Source organism: Scleropages formosus, chromosome 20 (assembly GCF_900964775.1).
Source record: "Scleropages formosus chromosome 20, fSclFor1.1, whole genome shotgun sequence".
Taxonomy (NCBI): Eukaryota; Metazoa; Chordata; class Actinopteri; order Osteoglossiformes; family Osteoglossidae; genus Scleropages; species Scleropages formosus.
The window spans coordinates 24,571,535-24,594,310 of NC_041825.1; the positions used below are offsets into that span (position 1 = coordinate 24,571,535).

Here is a 22,776-nt window from a genome sequence, read left to right on the forward strand (position 1 = left end):
AGTAAATAGATTAATATTACTTTAATTGCAAAGAAGTTTTTAAACATGAGTTCTTCCTGCACTGAGACTTCCCTACCTGAGAGGGCGCAATGTTCGAAGTAGCCTGAGCACTCGTAGCACACCCAGGATTTTGGCACCACCAGCCATGGACACCACAATGTCAACAAGGGATACAAAGACTAGGAACCCATCCAGAATGTTCCAGCTACTGCGCAGATATGCCTTTTCTCCCAGATACAGACCCATTGACACTACCTGAGAGAAAGAGTGAAAAAAGGTCACTGCAACTGATTCCAAAAGGAGTAATGCTTTAAAGAAAGGTAAACAACACCAATGCACACACCCACGCATGTGTGTGCCTGCACACATGCACACACACAAACCATGGCAGATCAATCAGTCGTTATCAGCTCATGCACAAGCCATTCACAAGAGTTCTGAAAAGCCCTTATTTCATTTGCTTCATTGGTTAATAATTGATCCAGTTACATAAGTGATGAGTCAATTGTACCAAACCCCTTGCAGGAGAATTGATGGGACAGAAGGATGATGGGCTATGCCCGAAAGAGGATTTTTTTTTTTTAAATTTATGTCTTTGCTTAATTGCTCGTCTATAGGGAGATTATGCTAACTAAGCAGGGCCAGCAAATGCAACAGAGTTCACTATGGAGATTTAGAGAGAGAGGGAGCTGGAAGGATGACGGATGAGAAAACAAATATCATCCCAGTGCCAGGTCTAATGTACCTCACCAGTGAGAGGGTTTTAAGCTAACTGGGAGCTCAGGAACTCATAGCACACACAAACCAGTGCCCTCATAGACAGGTGTGGCACTAAATGCCATTGTCTGATATTCTTGGAATGTCTGGTTTAATGCATAGAGTATAATGATGCATTGCATCAATGATGAACAATATGAGGACATATTCCTGAAGCATGAATTTACGCAACCCAAGTTTCAGAGGCCTGATCCATTAAAATGATTAGACAAATCCTTACCTTTACTGTCATCTCTGCTACAAAAATGGCAGTGAATATGTAGTTTGAAATTGTCAGAAAGAGCCTTTCCTGTAGAGAGTGCAAGACAATAATGTCAGTTTGCAAAATTGATATATAGGATGACGCTCTGATCACCCATTGCAGCTAGGGGTCTTACCAGGCTTCCCTGGTGAATCTTGGGTCTCTCCAAAGCCACAGTGATGCAGTTGAGAAAGATGAACACCAGCACCACGTAATCAAAAAGTTTATGTGCAATTACAGATTGGCACAGCAACCTGAACCTGTACAGATAGCAAAAAAAATATGAGTGGGAAAGGAGACTTGGGATGTCATTAAATAAAATGTAAAGCCTTCATCTATAACGCTTTGAACCCTAATTCGTATGTAATTAGTGAAATTTGTCCTCAGCAATGGATTCATATACACAGAAATCTCATACAAATAAATGATCAAGCATACATGCTCATAATAACACTCCACAGGCAAATGCATATATTTCCAGCAGCTCATTAAGTACATAACTAATGAAATACACCATTAAGGGTGTTCAGTTATTGCAACCAGCTTGAGTAACTGAAAACATACGCATGAGTGCTTGAATTCTTTTAGTCACAAATGTGTATGTGTACCAGACAGCTTTGTGTGACTTGTAAACATTGTAGGCTTTGTTTTGTTGACTAACAAAAGAAGCGGATTGTTGCGCAATCTCTGGGGGGTAAGATTCGAGCTATAGCGATCAAGCAGTAAACAAGCTTCTGTCTGACGGATTACTGCTGTTTCTCAGGGTACTGTTGTGTGTCAGTTACTGGTTACTGTCATGTCCACACCCCCCACCGCAATCAACAGCACCTGACGCCGATCAAGCTCCTTGACTACAGAGCACTCGGTTTTCAAAGACCCTCCTCAGCCCCTTCGCACTCACGGAATCTCTTTGAGGCAACCGTCCTCTTCGTAGTCATGTGCTGGTCATCCCTGGCTCCTGTTACTCGTTCCCTGGTTTTTGACCATTCGCCTTGTCCCCTGACTTCATCCATGGATCTTTGCTCCCACTCTGACCGCTTGATCGACTAACTCTTCACCCATCCCCCACAACGAGAACTCGCCTGATCCCTCAGTTCCAGATAAATGATCCTACACTTGGGTCCAGCCTTCCCCACGTCCTCTGTTCCGCGTGACAGTTACTGGTTACTACCCCTTCCATATTACTCATAGAAGTGCCACAGTGCTCCTGATCATGCTACTTGCACCCTCAATGAGTAGGTATCTACTGTATTAAATATGTTCAATGCATGAGTTGGCCCTTTGGATAACAGTATCTGCAAGCCAAATGTGAGGTGATCAAAAAGAGGATGACTCACTTGTTCTCAGGGGAGAAGAGGTAGACAGACCAGTCTTCTCGGGCTTCGCACCAGTCGGGTCGGTACACTTCTATCATCTTCTGAATCCGGAAGCAGAGGCTCTGCGGGGTGAGAGCAGGACACACTACAATCAAGCAGCATAAAACTTCGCCATCACTGCTCCAGGCTTTGCATTGGAAAAAAGCTGCTATAATTTCATAACTGCACACAGGGCATAGCTTTGCACATTGTATCATGTTTTTCATGTGTTCTGCCATTGGATGACATTATTACCCATAGCTCTGTCTAGGGCCAGCATGGTAGAAATAAAGTGCATTGGATCACAATGAATTTCTGAATAGATTAACCATCCAATGTCTGTAAACACACAGTGCATTTGCTTGTCTTACCATAAAGCAAAAAGCTGTGCATTGGGTTTCAACACTTTTAAGCAGTGTACTTTGTTGCTTATTGTGACTGCTATTGATATTGTTTTGTTGGTGTACACTCCTGCTTGTGTGTAATGTGAGGTATTTGATCACAATGGCCATGCAAATCACTTGAGAAATGAGAGCTGCAGCTAAATGAATGTAGTCAAATTACAGGAATTTAATGCTTGCAAGTCATCTTGGATGGTTTTAGCTGCCAAATAAATGTGTAATATTTCAAGGATGCAGATTTAAATCTCCCCACATCAGTTCATCCCATCTGAATGTCTCAGATTTCCATCAAGTGACAGTGCCAGTTTGCAGACTAAAAAACTGTGGCAACAAACCAATGAACTTCCATCTTGAAGAAACCATTATGAGCAAACAATAACTCACTTAGCACTTATAAAGACCATCATTAAGTTCAGACTGTCGCCAAACAAGTGGAAATAAGACACTTCTTTCCCATATTTACTGGAGGGTAAAATTAATCACAGCAGCATCTGTTTTTGTTATCAGCTGAAGTTTTTTCCTTTTTTTCTGATTTCCTATTATTTCTCAAAGTAGACTATTATAGAAATTATAGATCCTGGTACTAAATGGTTAAATTTAGCTGGTTAACTCAATGCAGTTGTAAAGATTTCTGTTTCAGGGCATCTGTAATGTAATAGAATCATGGCCATTTATCAGTAAGTTTCATGGGCTCCCACATATGGTAGCCATGGCGATTCATATAGTGGGTGCAGTACCAGTCAAAAGTTTGAGTACATCGAGACTGATTTTGTTACGAGGTATCTGGTTAACAAATGCGATCAGGAAATGAAGCGCAATGCCTTCCCCACTTTTCTACAGTGCTTCCAAGAGATATAAGACTTGTGCACTTGTATGTTGCTTTGTTTTCACTCTTCAGTCCGCTTTGTCTTATACATGTATTCACCCGGTGGCCCACGTGTACTCATACTTTTCACTGATCCTATATGTAATATATGACATATTTTTCTGCATTATAAGGCCAGACCTACATAGTCTATCTCATCCTCCAGCTCTCGTCTCTCCTTGCGGGTGTTGAGTTGTGGGAAAACCTCGCCCAGGAGATGAGGCTGGGGCGATGGTGTCTTCCCATTGCAGTCCTGGTGGTCCCCTGCTTGAGCAGGGCTGCCCTGACCCCCCGAAAGGCTCTTCTTGCGGGTGAAGGCAGGTACTGCAGATCGCGGGACTTGACGCAACTCGGGGAGCTCCAGGGAGAGGGCGCGGCGGTCCCGACGTGGGGGGAACCGGCGAGACAACAAAGGATGCAGTGGTGGAGGTGGCGGCGACAGCAGGGATTCATGTTCTCCCACATGGAAGCGGGGGCTGCGTGCCCTCAAGCTGCCTCCCCCCATTCCCAAGCCCCTGGAGGTCATGCTCAGACTGTTCCAGCTGGATCTCCGGCTCCAAGCAGACTGAGGGACAGGACGCCCCCAGTTGTGGTAAAGAGATCTGCGGCCAGGTCTCTGCAATGCAGGAAACGTACAAAGAAACTATGTATAAGAAGTATTTCTGATGGGGGCAAATTCAATCCCTCACTACATGAAGATGCAGCATGACAGCAGTGTCATTAAATGTTAAAGAGAGCCAATGATTGCACAAATGTTCTGAGTGCCATCAGCACCTGAGGAAACAAGTTGTTGGCCCTCTCCCCCCTTCTCTGGCCTAGTGGCACATTACTCACACCTTTATCTGACATGTTGCATGTCACACATGCTACAAACACTCAGGGGCCATCACATGGACACAGCTGTCACATGGGTTCAGCTCAGAATCCTGGTAGATGGTATGTGTGAGGTGTGTGTGGGGGTGTTTTACAAAGCGACAGCTGGAGGTGATGAGCCCCCCCTCACATCCCTCACCAGAGGCCTGTGTTCCAGACCGCCCTTTCCCAGCGAGGTCACACTGCTCTTCCGTGACTCTAGAGAAAAAGTCAGCAGCTCCGGTGGGTAACAGCCCTTTCTGGAACTTTCAGGCACCACATCCAGGTGGCCATTAGGTGTTAGGGCACAGAGCTTGGGATCTGGTGGGCACAGCAGACATGGGTAAAGGCCAATGTCAGGATCGAACAGAGTCATCACTGACATTGTACTCTCTCCAGAGGCAAGGGATGAGAACATCTCCAGTGTTCTCTGTCCCCTGGCAGGCCTCTAAGACATGAAGCCTGCTCCTTGCTCACAACATACTTGTAGTTGTTTCTACAACTGTCCTGTGTTCCTATAGCACATTTCTGTCCAAAGGTTGAGAGTCAATTTTATACTATAATTATGGAATTGCTGGCAGGTTTGAACTACTGGCCTGCAGTATAACTAAAAATGTCCTGGTAGAGTGGGCAATTTTGTTTAGAATAATAAAGTGAATCCAGCCTCTAATTGCAGAACAGGCACATGCTGAAAAGTACATCACTATTTCAGTTATCCGGTATTATTTTGATGTGTTATATTCCGCAGCTGGCATTGTGGTGTAACAATTAGCACTAGTTCCTAGACTCAGATTTAGGCTTGAATCCAACTCAGTGTGTTTTGAGTATGCATGATCTCTTTGTGTTAATGTGGGTTACCATTCATAGCACAAAGTTGTGTGTTTCAGGTGAATTGGTGGAGCACTTAGTATATCAGTGCCCAGTGATGGACCGACAACCCATCTAAGGTGTACCCTGGATAATACTCTTTGCTTCCTGGGATTCCTGGGTTATTTGTAATAGATGCATGAATATTCAGGAACCAAATATTTTTTTTTAAAAAAATTCAGTTTTATCACATATTAATTAATGTACTAAATTGTACCCCATAAGCAGGGAACACGATTTCACTAATAATTGTTTGTAATTGAGCAGGAGAGGCAGCCTGTAAGTAGCACTGCTTGCTCTATAACTCCAGACCTGGGATTTGAGGTCAAGGTTCAACAAGCAACCTTAGACACTACAAAGCATACATTTTTTGCACCCATTGTGCTCTTTTTTTCTGAAACACTTTTTCTGCCTCATTTCTTATGACTGTTGTTGCTGACAAAGAACGCCTTGTTTTAAGTATCAAAATGTAGTTTATTCTGTGCATGGAAAATGTAAGCTTTAACCTTTAGGTAATTTACATAAATTGCACCAAAGTGATATCAAATTTCAGATATTTTAATCACAAACTTTGCTTTAAACTATAGCGACAAACACTTTCACATGGTATTGAACAGCTCGTATTTTTTTCTTTAGAATATACGCTTTATAAAGCAGTTTTTTTGGAAACTACTGAATGAAAGCGTATTTCAACACATGTAGCTGTTTATGATCAAACGCATAGTAAAAGGTATCCCAACGGGAATCTTTTGTGTTGACATAGCTTTATAACAGAAATACCTGAAAGCTCGAGAGGATCTTTCTGCTTGTCAGTGTCATCAAAGTTGCAGGAGGATCTGTCATCATCTGAATAGGATCGATTGGCATCCCCCTGTCACAGAGAAGGAATGAAGAAGACTATTGCACAAAGGGAGAATCTGCCAGTATCTCTGACCTTGACCACATACAGTTCTCAGATTAAATGAAAAAGTTTCCTTTGTCCTCAGCAGTAAAAGGTATGGTGCTTTGGGAATTGCTGTGAGGCTTTGAAGTGAAAACTGGCGAAGTGATGAAGCTGTCAAGGTGATATACTGCAGACCTCCTGACACACATTTGACTACAATTTGTACTATTTAACGTCATTGTCATGCTGGAGAACTCCTCACCTCAGCCTGGAAGCCTTCCACCAGGATAGCCACCAACAGGTTGAAGAGGACGTAGTTACCGAAGGTCATTAGGGCCACGAAGTAGAGGGCAGCCCAAGGAGAGGTGGAAGCCATACCATTGTACAGAACCATGTTCCAGTCTTCTTGAGTTAGGATCTGGGACCGTTTTGGGTGTGTCAAAGCACACACGCACACACACATGCGCACACACAATGAGCTATTATTTTCACAGCAGGACACTTATTGCTAAACATGATTTCAAAAATTTCTACGGTATGACCACATTATTAGAATTGTGAGTCATTTGGAGTTTAGGCACAATACCCTACAGCATGGATTCTGTGCCGTACCTGGAACACAGTGACAATAGCCCACAGCAAGGAATCAAAGTTCTTCCTGTCAGGAACTGTGTCCCCAGAGTCTGTCCTCAGGCTGAATTTACATCCAAAGATGTGCATCCCAAGAATGCTGCCGGCAGACAGACGGGAAAATTAATCGTTGCATTGGGAGGAGAAGGCATTTGTCTGTGGTAAGTCAAGCCCTAGCAGGTCACATCCACTGCTCCAGTTTATCAAATTCACCTTCTCAAGATAAATTTAGCACATGCCACAGTGTTGGCATAAGCACAGTTGAGACCAATACAGCTATTAAACACTAAAACAGAGTGGCATTTAAACTGAAGCCTGTGAGCACAGATGTATGATTATATATTAGCCTTCACTATATTTATAAATGGGAGACATCTGCATTTACTAGCAGCGGTGTCCAGACAACATTTGTCTCTGTGCTCTTATGCGAAGGCACACAGATCCACTGCAGTGTGGCATTATTGCTTTGCTCTGTGTCTCACTGGCTGCACAAGGCATGCAGTTCTCACTAGGGGTCCATTTTTCATGCTTGGAGTCAGGCTGGACCCATTATAGGCAAATAGGGGGACTGACAGGTCGACAAATCTCACTTGTGATTTGGAATCTACACTTGCCCTGTTTTCACATCTGCCTACAATTGGCCACATGCTGGAAGGTACCCAGGAAAGGTTCATTGGGTGATCAGCCAAACACACAAAAAATATTCAAGTTATTCCATTGTTCCTTGATTTTCTTACACAGAAGTACATAATAGCCATTTGGTGTGACCCACCCAAAAAATCTACCTTCACCTGCTTAATTAGGAATCACACTACACTTGCTCTGTAGGTTGAATACTGGAGTCGAGGGTGGTGGCCAGAAAGAGGTGGGACCTTAGCAGACCTGAAGATGAAGATGAAGAGCATCAGCAGCATGCAGAAAGTGGCTACGTTGTCCATGGTCTTCATGAGCACCACTAGCTGACGCCGCAGAGCAGGCATGAAGCGCACCAGCTTGAGAACACGAAGGAGGCGAAAGGTCCGCAATACTGACAGGCCGCCATCTGCCTGGCCCACGATCTCGCATACACTTCAATACAATGATGGAGAGAAGAAAAGAAACCAACAGTCCATGTGAAAGACACAGCATAAACGTACATTCATCCATGATCTCTTTTTCATTATGCATAGAGCCAATTCAACTTTTTAGATTTTACTATGACCTTTGATCTGAAGACCCCACCTGATGATAACAATGATCCCATCAAAGATGTTGTAGGCGTTGCGCAGGTAGCTGAAGAACCCAAAAGCGGTAAGCTTCAGGATCATCTCGAGGGCGAACATACTTGTAAAGACAATGTTGCTTATCTCCAGGACGTTGGTCAACTCCTCTGGCTGAGCCAGTGGGAAGGAAGAACAAAGCAAAAGCAATTTGGTATTAACATGAAGCTGCAACTTGTACACACAAGCAGAGGAAGTAGAGGATAAAGAAAAACAGAATAATGGACTTTTTATAAGGATAAGGGAAAAATCCTTTCCATGGGAAACAGAAAGGTTTGCTGCACTGAAGTGAGTGTGTTCTGACAAGATTACTTTACCACTTCTGAGAGCAGCCAAGTGCACACAAAGGAACTCATTATAACAGATATAGACTTGTGTTGAGAAACCATTTAGCTATAACATTTTTATATAATGATCCTACTGAGCCCATGCTAAATAAACAACAGCAAGGAATGCAACAGGAAGCTAAATGGTTTGGATCTACACTTAGGGCCAAGAGGTACAGGGTTCAAGTCCCAGGAAGGTTCTTCATGTTATGCTTTTGAGCAAAGTACTTCACCTAAATTGCTTTAGCAAAACATCAAGCTGTATACACAGATGAAGTGAAAAACTATAAACTTAGGAAACACACACACTGACTGAAACCACTTGTCCCAAGTGGGGTCATGGCAAACCGGAGCATAACCTGGCAACACAGGGCGAAAGGCTGGAGGGAGAGGGACACACCCAGGACAGGACACCAGTCCGTTGCAAGGCACCCCAAGCGGGACTCGAACCCACCAGAAAGCAGGCAGAGGCCAAACCTGCTGCCCCTCCACACCCCCACTAAGGAAGCAACCTTTGATAAAAAATGTCATCCTCAAAGCAAAACCTATTTTCTTTTGTAGCGGTCCTATGTGACATTGTTTTGGTCTTAATGTGAAGTGGTTCAGGTCCCAGACAGATATGGGGAGCTGGAGCCTAGCCCGGCAACGCAGGGTGTAGGGCTGGAGGGGGAGGGGACACACCAGGAACGGGACGCCAGTCCGTCGCAAGGCACCCCAAGCGGGACTCAAACCCCAGGCCTGCCAGAGAGCAGGACCCAGTCAAGCCCACTGCGCCACCGCATCCCCCCCGACAGATAAATGTATCTCATAATTGATCAGCTTTAAGAAAGGCTTCTTTCACTCCATCTTGAAAAGGAGCTAAGAACTGATTTATTCTTAAAAATGTGGATTATTGGAAAAGCTATTAACTCTGCTTATGGGACAATAGAAAACTGACTAACAAAGATCTATCACTGTCTTCATTGTTATGTACACTCTCCCAGGGACTTGCAGTTGTGACCTGGGAAGGTCCTAGGCCATCAAGAAGCTACATGAAACCTCATCAGACAACACATACAATTGTTCTAAACCACACTCATATAAACTTGTGCCTCAGTATTCCCAGCACACTCTAGTTCCTCTGTGTTCTCCTTGTTTCATCATATCTTCTCAGGCAGTCTTTTTATAGACTTTACCAATATTATTTCAGTGCTCCTTTAACAGTCTCTCTCGGGAAGTAGATGTAACACATCAACCATCAACTGTATTAACATCAGTTATACTAGCATGTGTTCTGTCTATCTATCTATCTATCTATCTATCTATCTATCTATCTAATCACATGTTGGCCTGTGCTGCTACTGAACTAAGTAGCCAGCAGCCCTAATATGCCATTTGCCTCCATGAAACTAGTACTCATTACAACGGCCTTGCTTCTGTTACAAAGCCTGGGTTTCATGTAGCCACCAAACACCCTATGCCACCCTTGGAAAGGTAAGAAGGTTTTCCTGTTTGCAGCATCTGTCAAATTCAAGTGAAACAGCAACTTGTGGGTGACATCTACTCAGGAGAACTAGCCTGAAAGTGTTGCTAAGCAAGAGCCACTGGTTCCTCCTGAACAGGCATTTTCTTACTTGTTACTGCTATTTTTAGCTGTTTTAGAGATAAAAGAAGCAACCTCTCTGAGGGCAAGGATGAGAGTATTACAGAGAGGAAAAGAGCCAGAGACAAAAGTAAGAGAGGGCAGAGGATCTATGGGAAAAGGGGGGCATTACTTCAGAACCCATCATCACCCATGAACTGGGCATTCACTGGCTTCCAGGGAACTCTTATTCGTTCTGCACTGTAGCTCTCTCCTCTCTCAATTTATTTCAAAGGGACTCAATAATTGGAGTCAGACTGAGATGTGTTCTGTTGATTTTGTCTGCAGTGCAGCATTCAAATGCTTATTTAATTGAAAAAGGGGCAGGAGTACCACTGTCTCCTGTGATCAATGTGATCAATGTGATAAAATATCAGAGAAAAAGAAAGAAGAACCAGAGAGAGAGAGAATTAGATAGAGGAAGATTGAGAGAATCAGCATTATATTTTACCTGTTCATGGTGTTCAATACCCATACTGATGGTGTTGATGAGAATGGCTATCATAATTCCTCTGTTGAAGTATTTGCTCTCCACAATGCCCCAGAGCTTGGCCTTCATGTTCCTCCAGAGTTCCTTGCACCAACTTCTACATGTCCCCAACTTCTTGTTGGCTTCATTCCCTGCTTGTTCTTCCCTCCCATCCCTCAGCTGGCTACCTTCCCCATCTGTCTCCTCCTCAGTTCTCTCCTCTGTTTCTTCATTGACCAAGGTACCCATTGTCCTAACCCCATCTTTGACTGACAGGGCTTTTGCACACTGTAGGCATCCCTCAGGGTTAGGAGCGACAGAGAGGGTTATGGTGTTGCCAAGAGCAGTGTAGTCAGTCTTGCCATGGTGTATGCACTGAGATGCTGTAACAGCAAATAGACAAAAAATAACTTCATTAAATTAAAGAAATGTAATAAAATGATGGCTAAAACTTCATGCCATGTCTGGTGGTCACTATTAACCATGAAGCAACTCTTTCTGTTTTCCTTTTCCTGTTCATAACAATTTTAAAAACAATTTTCGGCTATATTTTAATCTGATGTGTGCTCCATTGCTTCACTTCCCTGATACCCTGCCTTATATCCCATTATACCATGCTGGAGAGCTAACCAGAGGGACATAGTGACCCTCTATCTGTTAGACAGGACCTGAAAGCCACCTGGCAGACTAATTTTGCTGCATTTTTTGTGGGCAGCAGAGAATGATTCATTTTTCTCTTGGCAGAATGGGCTTCCATTCACTATGGACATGATGAATGTTAACATGTACCATTAATATTCCAGGGAGAAATATAAAGCTATGAACCCACCTACCATAGGCCTAAAACAAGTGATCTGAACTCACATTGTTCTTCATTATGGCACCTGTGTCCACCATTGAGGTTGGCCATCTCCCCTGGCCTGATTGATGGTAGTGGTGGGGGGCGTCCACGCAGTGCATTGTAGAGGGCAGCTGAGCGGCGGCGTGTCTTGCGCAGCACATGGCACACATATTGGAAGATCTCCTCATAGCAATCACCCGGCTCAGCCATGCTAGCCAGTGTACTTGAAGACAGACAGCGTGCTCTCTGTTCCTGCATCAGCTGATGCTCCCGCTGTTTGGTCTCTGAGAACTGTGTGGCGATCACCACCAGGCAAAGGTTGATCATAAAGAACGAGCCCACCTATGTGAGAAGAGAGGTAAAGTTTCACAGCAGTACAGCAGCTAAAGGCAAAGAGACTTAGCCCGAGGATTGCTGATTCCAGGAGGGTGCTCCTTTTTAACCCTCGATCAAAGTACTAAATCTGAATTACTATATGAATGTGTAAAATCTTGAAGCTGCTCTGAATAAAAGTGCCAACTAAGCAATAAAGGAATATAGAGAAAAGCAGCATAATGCAAAGCAAGCAAATTTATTCTGAATGTTTCCTTCACTAATTAATAAGTGACTGATGAAGATCACATAATGTTCTGTCTTCCAAGTCTTGACATCACAGGTAGAATATAAAATGGGAGATAACTGTAATAGACAAAGACAATGAGAGAAATCACTGGAAATTTTTGAAAGCATGCTCTTTAAACATTACATCAGTTTAGATTTAGCAAAGGCTGAGGCTACCCCTACTTCATGAAGTCAGCAGCGAACCCGGAAGGAAAGCATTATGATGCTAATGGGATCAATGACATAATCAATGTTATAGTTACCTCATGCTGTTCAACCTGGTTGCTGTGCTAAAGGGGGTCTATATGGAGAGGGACATTTTTCCTATGTGGTGCATGTGACTCAGGAGAGATTTAACAGAGCTGCCCACCAACTGCCCATAAAAATGGCATGTGAAGTAAAACAATACCCTGAATTAATAACAAAAATCAATAAAAGAACGGGAAACGGGAACAACTAGCATGACAACCAGTGGTTTGCATGGAATATAATATAGGAGGCCATCTTTGGCTCCTGACAGGACTGCTGCCAACAGGGGTTGGATTTGTTATGTCTCCTCAACAAAGTCCACTCTTTGATTCATCCATCCTTCTTAATCAACTGAAGTTGGGACATTGAATTTCTAGTTGGGACATCAGATGAAATAAATGAGATGAGGACTGGAATGATGATTGACGGTGCTGGAACTCTGCCTTGCTGAGATGATTACCCTGTTGTTCTTCAATAGCATGCATGACTGGAACAATGCGACTGTTTGGACCTAGACTTTTCAGCATTTTTTTTTTCCTGGTATATTAAAACACTCAGTTCTTTAGTTTGCATATATCTCAACTTTTTAAAGCATTTTCAAAAGCTTGAAGCTATGAAAAGAAGCTATTACAGTATATCTCAGCCTTAAAAACTACATTTCATACTTCCCAAAGCAACACACATTATAGGGAAGCCTTAAATATCATTTCTTTTTGCCTTATTTTCTTGGACATGTGTCATGGATGATACTTTGCATCTTATTGAAAATAACTTTCCCTCTTCATTCCTGTGCTCTCCAGATTCTGTAGTTAACTAACCTCTTAGATATCTGTAAAATTATTAGCTGCTTTGCACAGCAACTGTGATGACTAGCATATGATACAATCCAAATATTAAACAATTCATATCATAACACACACACACATTTTCTGAACCGCTTGTCCCATATGGGGTCACAGGGAACCAGAGCCTACCAGGCAACACAGGGCATAAGGCTGGAGGGGGAGGGGACACACCCAGGACGGGGACACCAGTCCATCACAAGGCACTCCCAGTGGGACTCGAACCCCAGACCCACTGGAGAGCAGGCCCTGGTCCAACCCACTGCGCCACCGCACCCCCACTCATATTATAATAATCCTTTTTAATTATGGTTTTGACAGAGTGCAAACTGTGGACCTGTTCTGGTCCCTTTTAATACAGCAAATTATTAAGAAGCAGAACTCAGCAAGGACAATGACACAGATCTCCCTGAAACTGACAGCACAGCCAGTACATTCACAAAGCAGCAGGATGAGAAAAGAGAGAGGTCAACCTGTGCCGGGACAACCAACCAATGCCCACAACTACTCAGCCCAAGCTGGGAGCCTACCCAGCAATGCAGGGGGGGAGGGGACACACCCAGGATGGGATGCTGGTCCCCTGCAAGGCACCCCAAGCAGGACTCAAACTCCATACCTGCCACACAGAAGGCACTGGCCAAACCTGTTGCACCACTGCACCCCCCCGTGCCAGGACAGTATTGGCAAAAACAACAATCACATTTAAGATTTAGGAAAGTTCCTTTCAACATTTATGGAAAAACCCCTCCGCTAAATCTGAAAGTACAAAACTATGCATTATGAAACCAAACTGAACTGTTTTTAAGTAAGTGGAAAAAGTTAATACAGAGAGGTTTTTTTTTAACCCAAGGATAAGGTGGAAAGGCTAACAAAGTAATACCTAATTTATAAGGCATGCTTAAAGAATCTATAGCTGTTAGTAAATTAGGAAGGAAACAAGGAAATAGATGATTTATGCAGGGCAACCTGCATATCAATGATCATAATAAGAAAAACAAGGAACGAAACTGGACTCTGAGACATGTCCAAAAGTTGATGTACCCTTCAGAGTCACTATGGAGATGTTGTTTTAAGTCCACATGTTAAGGATCTCACTGGGATTGACCATTTTAGTTTTGCCTGGTGGACATAGAAGAGGGAGGTAGGAAGAGAGAGAGAGAGAGAGACAGAAAGAGGGGGGAGGGGGACAATGATGTCTGCTTTTTCTGATGTTCCACATGAGTACAAGTGGAAAGGCCCTGACTTCTTCATACCCAAAAAAGTGGAGTCATTTTTAGCTCCATAGAATTATGGAAGGAAGTGGTTAAGTCAATTAAGAGGCCCACAGATAACTAATAACTGAGAAGAACTTGGGAGAGGGGGAAGTCTGGCGATCCATCCATTATTCATCATCTATCACCTTGACCACCTCATCAGAAAGGGTGACAGACCAAACAGCAATGAGACACAATTCTAATAGCTTCAGATTACAGGTATTACATCAATACCAGATTGTAAAAATGTTCCTGATGGTATTTCAAAGTATTACACTATCTGAATCTTTAGTTAAAAATAACTCCTTAGACTTATTGCAACCATTTATTGAGAAACTGCGTAAGAATGTGGCTGCTTCATATTTCTGAGAATTTTTTTTTTTTGACAACTGCCTAAGAGTCCCCAGTTTAGATATGAGAAAGCTGAACAGCTTCTAATGTCAAAGAGCCAAGTGAAGTAGAATAGATGGTTTTGTAATAGCACAGTACACTTGGAACCAAGATCGTGAAGTTAAATCCTGTACTGTGGCTCCATCAAGTAACTCCTCAAAGTGACAGATGTGCTGTTATTCTGACAGGTACAGTAAAACATTTGATTCCTTGGAATACTGTAAGTCCTGAAAACACATTGGCAAGGTATACTACAGTAGGCTGATTCTTGACAGGTAAGTTGTCAAATACACAGTGGTGCTGCAAATCAGGGAGAAACATCAATAAATCGATTAACTAAAAAAATTAACCAAAAAAAAGCAAAACTGGGAACTCACAAAACAGCTCATAACCTAGTGGTTCTTGCCATTGCCTTGCAGCTGAAAGAGCTTGGTTTAAATTTTCTCTCCTGCTGTATTACCCTTGACCAAGGTACTCACCTTAAATTGATAGTAAAAAACCTTTCTGGAGCATAAATCACTGTGAGTAGCTTAGTATACAAACCTATCATGTTAAGGCACCTTGGAGAACATTGTCATATAAACGTAGCCCTGTAGTGCTACTAATTTATTTGTTCACTTTTTTGAAGGTTTAAATAAAGTTAATGATTTTCATATGTAGTTTGTTTGAAGCCATGCTAACACGTGCTGAGGGTTACAACCTAAGACTGATGTTGTCAGTTTTGCATCTATTGCAAATTGATTGGGTTTTGGTTTAAGGAAAACCAGTTAGAGAAAGAGGGACGGAACGAATGCTTCTAGAGTGTGTTCGAGGTGTGAGGAGAAGAGCTGATATGTTTTGGTTGCTCTGAAGCATTTTGAGTGTGTTGTTTGGAGAGTTGAAGATATTTTTCCGTGTTGTACAGTGTGTCCAATGAGACATTGTGTTAGGAAACTGAGGAAGTTTTCAGCCCGTCATGTTGAGCTGACAGGGTTTGGGAAAATTTAATAAATTTGTTGTTTGTTCTGTTACCGAGTTATTTGTATTTTGGTTTATAGCATTTTAGTTATTAGACTAGAACCCAGGGCACCATCCTCATAGTCAGGTAAATGGAGGGTGGCCCGACATAAATAATGACTAACAAACTCTCAGCACTATGGTTATGGCAAACAAAATGGTCAAAGGATACCCCTAACTCTAATCCACAGGACCTGATCATCAGACTAAAAGTCTGTCCGTTCTCAGTTTGGGCTTTGATGCACTGCAACGAACAACCTCTGTCACTTAACAGGCCGGATCCCTCCCGGCATTCAACATGGGTCTCAAAATCATATTCAAACCCACTTTTTTGAACGCATAATAATTGTATAACTTCATATACAGACAGTCCCTGTGTTTTGTGCATCCGTCATGTCTACGAAACACCCATCTGTGTCTCCAGCTACTGGTGAGAAGAAGAAGACGAGGGCAATTACTCTTTAGGAGAAACTTAAGCTAATTGCCCAGCATGAAAGTGGCGAGCCCATAATGGCCATTGTACATATGCTAGGCTATGATGTTTGGTAGGTTAGGTGTATTAAAAGCATTTTCGACTTATGATATTTTCAACTCACTATGGGTTTCATGGAACGTAACCCCATCGTAAGTTGGGGACCACCTGTATATTTTCTGATTCAGTTCTAGCTACTTGCATAATGTGTGGTGGTAAAAATGATACCTGTTACAAAAACCATGCTTTGATAAACATGTGTCTATAGCTCTATGCTGTGAAATGTGGTTTGTTTACCCTGAGCTTAAATTCACTTTGGGAAAAAAAACATCTGCTAAATGAATAAATCTATCTATAATAGAAGATGCAAATAGGCTGCAAACTTGTCATGTACAGCAGTGTGGTCTGTGTGCAGTCACTAGGACCTGTGACTTACAATGATAAGCAGAATGAAGTAAATGAAGTTGTAGAAGGAATGAGCATCCATCACATAGTACATGATCTCCACCCAGCCTTCCAGTGTGATCACCTGAAAGCAGACACAAACACACAGACCAATAAGTTGATCAGCTTATAATATTTGGGACTTCATTCATTGTCAATTTAAAATGTAGGTTTTCAACTTCATAACCTTTGGCCCTGTCACTTGAACAATTTCACCTCCTTCATGCCATTTCATTGTGAAGCTGCACAATAGTATCTGCTCACATAAAGCCAGATTATAACAAGAATTATTTGTTATTGCATTCACTTTCTTTCAGAAACAGTCATAATTGATCCTGCCACGACGACCCCAAACCTAACTGCAAGGCTGGGCAACATTCAATTTGATAGCTCTTTGCACTTCAAGCATTTTTAAAAAGCTGAAGCAGTTTCAAAATGTCTTCTATTGTGGTTAAATCCAAACAAGGTTTTTCCAGGGTTTGCTGTTTTCCCCTCCAAAGTGTGGTAAAGTATGTACAGACACACACACACAAACAAGCATACATAGCAATCACACAGGCTGTTGCTGATATGAACACTACTCAGAAATACAACATTGTACTTCCACTTAAATGATTTTATTTTAAATTCAATTAAATCATTATTCAAGTTCCATGGGGATCCTGTATCAGAGTGAAAGGATCATACTCCTAATTGGAAAATCCCAAAGCTCATATGCACACAAAATCCAAGCAAACAGGGGAGACTTGAAGGTAATCTCCACCTCTTTCTCATGATGCTTCTTCAGTGTCCTACAGAAGACTGCAGTAATCTCCCTGATTACGGCGGATTGCAAAAGAATAACACAATTATCTAATCACATGTTCACGATTTGCCGTTACCTAAGGGCTCAGAAAAATCTGTGGATGCAGATACAGAACATTTACGGAGCTTCAAAGTTTATCAAGTGGGTGTTCCAGAGCTGCAGAGTCAATAGGCAGGAAAGTACATGGAAGTAAGTGGGAGTATAGGTCAGTAAGTATATTCAGACAGCTGTCTGTAGGTGGCATGGCAATTAAGGAATGGCAACTGCTGAAACATCAGTGGCAAATTTCTGTTGCAGTACATGATCTGATTTGCTTCAGTAAGTAGTCATCTAGCTGCATAAATGAGTCAATGGGTTAAACAGCATAATAGTTATGTAAACCCCTCTTGATAAAATCCACTTAACATTAGTGGGAGCTAATATGAGAAAGAAATGAAAAACACCTGGAAGATAACGATCCAGGCATAGCCAATGTTGTCAAAGTTGATGGCGCCCTTGTGGGGGTTGCTGTGGCCTGTGTGGCATCGGGTGTAATACTGGTTCCAGTTGATGCAGAGGCCCACAGCACTATTACTGCCATTGACCACGGGCTCTGGCTCCAGCCCTAGTGCATGCTGTCGCAATGCGTCATCTTTATCCAGGCAACATTCACGGCCACCCTCACGCCGTGCCGGCACATCTTGGCACGACATGATGCCATTGTCAGCTGCCAGTGAGCAGATGAAGGGCCGCTCGTCATCCTCCTCGGGTTGGTAATATGGGCTGGGGAGGGTGATTCCAGTGGAGCTATGGAAAGAGAGAGGGAGGCAGAAGAGTGAAATGGAAGGAAAAAAGAGAAAGGTAATGGAGGAAGGGATAGGAGCGAGAACAAGGGAGATAGAGATGGAGGAGAGAAGGAAGGGGAGGCAGAGAGTTTTTATGTTATTGTGTATTCTTTTCTATTATTAGCAAATTATTACTTGTATTGTTCCATCTTCACATTATTTAATTATTTTTCCTTTCGAGCTTTGGAAATTCATGTAGAAACAAGCAGGCACAGAGTTCACCAGGTGAATGGGCCTCATGCTAATAAAGCCATTTGGACTTCAGTGAAGGGAAAACAGGGAAATGAGGAAGCAAAGAGAAAAAGGGAGAAGGGCAGGCCCATGTACATACACAGAGGGACTGTAATGTGAGAGATGTGATATGAGCCACAATGACATGAAAGGTCACAAATGTTTCACAATAAATTAAAACAGAATTAAGCTGACATTTGGCCTAAAATCATAATACAGAGGTAGCCCTGGATGAATACACAAAGAAGGCACTTCTTAGAGATATAAAAGGAAAACTTTGAATCTAAACAAGAATTTGAACAACCTGTGTCAAGCACCACTGGCAGTAGGGTATGCTTGCTCGTTCTTCTGGCTCACCTGTCAGCTGGGATGTGTGTGTAAATCACTAGCCATTGTCAAACCAGGACAGCAAGATGCCCAGTGCTGCCTGGGGGTGTGGGAGGGGCTTGGGGGCAAAGAAATGCAGGCACAGAAAATGATTTATCACCTACTGCACGGTAGGTGTAAGGTTGGAGACTAATCATCACCTTGATGAAAATGCCAGTACAGCTCCATTGACTGGGAGCCTGATGGGACAGAATCAGTTGGAATGGTCAACACTGTTCATCCTCAAAAGGAACTACAGGTGAGCTTGTGCCAGGAGATGATAGTGTAGTGCTTAGGCCTTATACCTTTGGACCCAAAGATTATAGGTTCAACCCCCCCCCCCCCCCCCCGGCTGCAGTAGTCTTCACCAAGGTACTTACCCAGCTGTTTGGTTAATTACCTATACTTTTATGCTATAACCTTGATCTAAGCCATAGAGTGTAAGGATGCATCAGTCATGAAGATATATCCAGTATACAGCACTTGCAGTGCCTGCGCACCCCAAAGCAAATGTCAGCCAAGAATTTGTGTGAAAATATAGGAGTGAGAGCAAGAGAAAACACAGTGGGGACAGAGAACAACCACATCAATGGAAGGCCATCAAAAGGCCCTTTGACTGTTCAGCCATGGAGTCTGCCTAATTATGTCTGGTAGATTTTAACAAGCTATTTTTGGCCTGCTTAGAAAAAGAAAACCTAGCAACATTAAAATATTTTGTTTTGTATTTAGCAATGAGACATCATTAAACAAATTAGACAGTACTGTGTGTTGTCTCGGTACAGGGGCTCCAGTGTTCCATCACCCGGCATGGGGTTCTGGGAGGGGATGGTGAGTAGTCTGCTTTGGGTTAGGGGCTGAGAGACGGGGGCCCAGCTGCGTCAGCTTCCTGACGGACTGCTATAATGGATGCACATCTCTTCCCTTCAATTTGCCAATTGACTTGCCTTCCGTCAAATCACAACAGCCGCCCACCCCACTGAACCCCGTCACAGTTACAAGAAGCCCAGGAGATAAGGGATGTAGCAGGGAACTGGGACAAAACCGACTTAATGTGGATGTAGTGCCATTGTTGACTTCATGCATGGCTTGGAAACACACTGACATCAAAGGAGCGCTTAAGCATGTTTCATTATTCCCTAAATATTACTATTAATCTAACATGTGCCCACAAATGAGACTACAAAATTGAAGACGATAATGGCAGAGGGGGTTTCTAACTGAGCAGCATATTTACTTCAAAAGGCTGGGGATATCGCTCACATTCTGTTACCCACTAGAATGACAGAGGCTTTTTGCCCTTTAACAATTGAGATTAAGCACATGGTCTGCAATGGCAGCCAGAGGCCAGTCTATCAAGATAACGGTTTAGTCTCAATTCAGCTAGCTACAGCACCGCACCAAAGGCAGAGCACCTCGATAAGAGCAAGTGTCACAGATTTTTCTTTTTTATTGTTTCCATAGGGGTTAGAACCACTATTCACTTTCTTCTTCTCGAAATATAAATGGAGTCAATTAGCAAACTGTCTGGCCTATGCTTTTAGTAGAGTCAAGATGCCATATCATCAGTTATCTGGCCCTGACCAACCACTGCAATCAGATCAGTTGCTTTTCATTTAATAGTGGTGCATAGGCTGTTGACTCATGGAAGGTGTAATCGCCTGTTTATCTTTCTCCGGGTCCCATTTTGCCTATGTAATGCCATCCCACACTCTGCTCTGTCTCTGTCTCTGTAGTCTTCATACATGAAATGACTATCCAGAAATTTCCAAGACAAAGTTAATGTACTATAGTGGTGCATGCAGTGCTGAGAGTTCACTGACAGAGTATGTCTATTTCTTGGCTTGTAGTCTGTAATGCTCACAGGCTATTTACTCTGGTTTGTAGACCATAAACAGGAAATGGAATTTATTTATCAACTATATGTAATGATCAGCCCACACACCTTATTCACCAAGGTGACTTACACTGCTAGATACACTACTTACAATGGGTCAGTCATCTATACATCAGTGAAACACACTCTCTCTGTCACTCACACACTTTTGAGGGTCCATGAGAAACCCTGGTGAACCAATGGGGTTTATTAGTTGTTAAAGTTTTTGTATGCAGCCTATGGCACTTGGTTTAGGTTACTGTGTCAGGATTCTCTGAAAACACTTCTTCTTAGTGAACCACCACTGTTTCTGTGTCTATCGCTATCTACTTGTTCCTATTCTGTCTTGGTGGTAAATTTCTGATCAGGCCCAACTATCCAGAGCACTGAGAGTGAGGCCTGACCATGGTTTAGCTTATAGTATATTTTCAGTTTGGAACTAGCAACAGTCACGTCTAGTCTCCAATCTTCTTTTGCATTATACTAAAAAAAATGTTAAATTCCTAACTTCTGGGCTTTGTTTTTTTTTTTTTTTTTTTTTTAAATTTTTAAAGAACAATATATTGAAGAAAAATTACATAGGGAATAAGGGTGGTGAGAAAGACCAGGAAAGGACCTAAAGTCCAAACCAAAATTGCCTTGACAGTGCAAGCAGGAGCATTGCACAGAAATTAGGACGGCTGTCACAGCCAAAACAACAAGGAGTCTGGCTATGAATTATGCCTCTGTCTCTGCCAGAAGCAACACTGTTATAGCACCTGCTGGGAGAGAAAATGGGTCCTTGGGCTTGGAAGAAAAAAAAACATTTCTCGAAAACAATAAATAGATCAGATGGGTCCACCATGAATCAGAGAATAAAAAAGAGGGTTGGAAGCTAATATTGGACTTCTTTGATTCAAGATACAGTGATGAAACCAAAAAAATTACATATATTTTCAAGAATTTTAGATAAATACAGATTTAGTGAAATTTCTGAAACTACAATATATGGAAAATAACAAGTCAAAAGCCAAAACCTACAGTGTGACTGGGGACGAATTGTAAATTGAATTCCAGCCACAGGCAGGTGTGTGAAAAGTGTCCCCCATCTCCCCACAGAACCTGAAATGGAATCACATGCAGTGGAAGATATAAAATCCAAAAATCTGAAACAGGCTGGAAGAAGAACCCTTAGAGAAGTCATGGATTTCTCACACTGTACAGGTCACAAAAGTGGAAGATGCAGCCGTGCAGGAGGGGCAGAAAGAGGCAGCAAACTGCCGCCAATTGTAGGTGCAGAGGAAAATTGCCCCACGGATAGTGACGCTTTCCTGAGGAGGTTGGACCACATGCTAGAGGATGCTGAACAGCACACCTTGACAATGGACAGGCAGAGCCACGTAGCAGAGGTGAGCGAGCCCCTAAGCAGGAGTTTGCCCGTGAATGAACATTATGCCATTTTCGTGAAGAAAGCGCCCAGCCTGTCTCAGGCCCCAACGAGCTTTCTAAAAAAAGGATAATGGGATGAAGTGAGTTATAGTGCCGCAATAACAAGAGTGCTGTGCAAAAGGAAGCAGCCCAGCTCACAAGCATCGCGGCAGACGCAGCATGCAGGGAGGCAGTAAAGGTATGAGCGTCAAGCAGGTCGGTCTGCCTGGGTCCTCCGTCGAGGGGTGGCCGAGCGACGAGAAGTGTTGCGAGGTGGCCAGGCGAGTAAGAGGGGTGTTCGCGACGGACGGCGGAGTTGGGACAGCACAGGGCAGCTGCGAAGAGTCGACTTGACGGTCCTGCGAAAGCCGGTCAGCTATGGGGAGCAAAGAGCGGTCGCCAAAAACCACGTGGGTGCCACCAAGCCTGGTATGTACCACGTGCAAGTGAAGGAGCTGTGCTGGGACCAAGGCCGGGCAGACAAGGGACAAGGATTGCTGCCTCAGCCCCCGAGCACGCCGCCATGGAGGGCTACTTGGATTGTCCCTGCCCCAACAATTAGTGCTGAGCGTCCGGGACCTGCACACCCAACCGGAGACACATTTGAGGCAGAGCCAGATCGTGGGACATTTGTGGG

General features: G+C 43.1%; 1 protein-coding gene across 1 annotated transcript in view; it reads right to left on the reverse strand.

The window, feature by feature from the left end:
• Positions 1 to 22,776, reverse strand: part of LOC108927492 (voltage-dependent T-type calcium channel subunit alpha-1I-like) — a 145,558-nt gene that overhangs the window by 35,899 nt on the left and 86,883 nt on the right. Inside the window, exons 6-20 of the mRNA XM_018740828.2 lie at positions 17,882 to 18,224; positions 16,626 to 16,718; positions 11,411 to 11,729; positions 10,529 to 10,929; positions 8,093 to 8,244; positions 7,754 to 7,939; positions 6,854 to 6,971; positions 6,504 to 6,659; positions 6,139 to 6,229; positions 4,652 to 4,812; positions 3,785 to 4,255; positions 2,356 to 2,456; positions 1,155 to 1,278; positions 998 to 1,066; positions 77 to 255 (exon numbers count right to left, since the gene is read on the reverse strand). Coding sequence (XP_018596344.1) covers positions 77 to 255; positions 998 to 1,066; positions 1,155 to 1,278; positions 2,356 to 2,456; positions 3,785 to 4,255; positions 4,652 to 4,812; positions 6,139 to 6,229; positions 6,504 to 6,659; positions 6,854 to 6,971; positions 7,754 to 7,939; positions 8,093 to 8,244; positions 10,529 to 10,929; positions 11,411 to 11,729; positions 16,626 to 16,718; positions 17,882 to 18,224 — 2,964 coding nt within the window. The remainder of the gene's footprint in view (positions 1 to 76; positions 256 to 997; positions 1,067 to 1,154; positions 1,279 to 2,355; positions 2,457 to 3,784; positions 4,256 to 4,651; positions 4,813 to 6,138; positions 6,230 to 6,503; positions 6,660 to 6,853; positions 6,972 to 7,753; positions 7,940 to 8,092; positions 8,245 to 10,528; positions 10,930 to 11,410; positions 11,730 to 16,625; positions 16,719 to 17,881; positions 18,225 to 22,776) is intronic.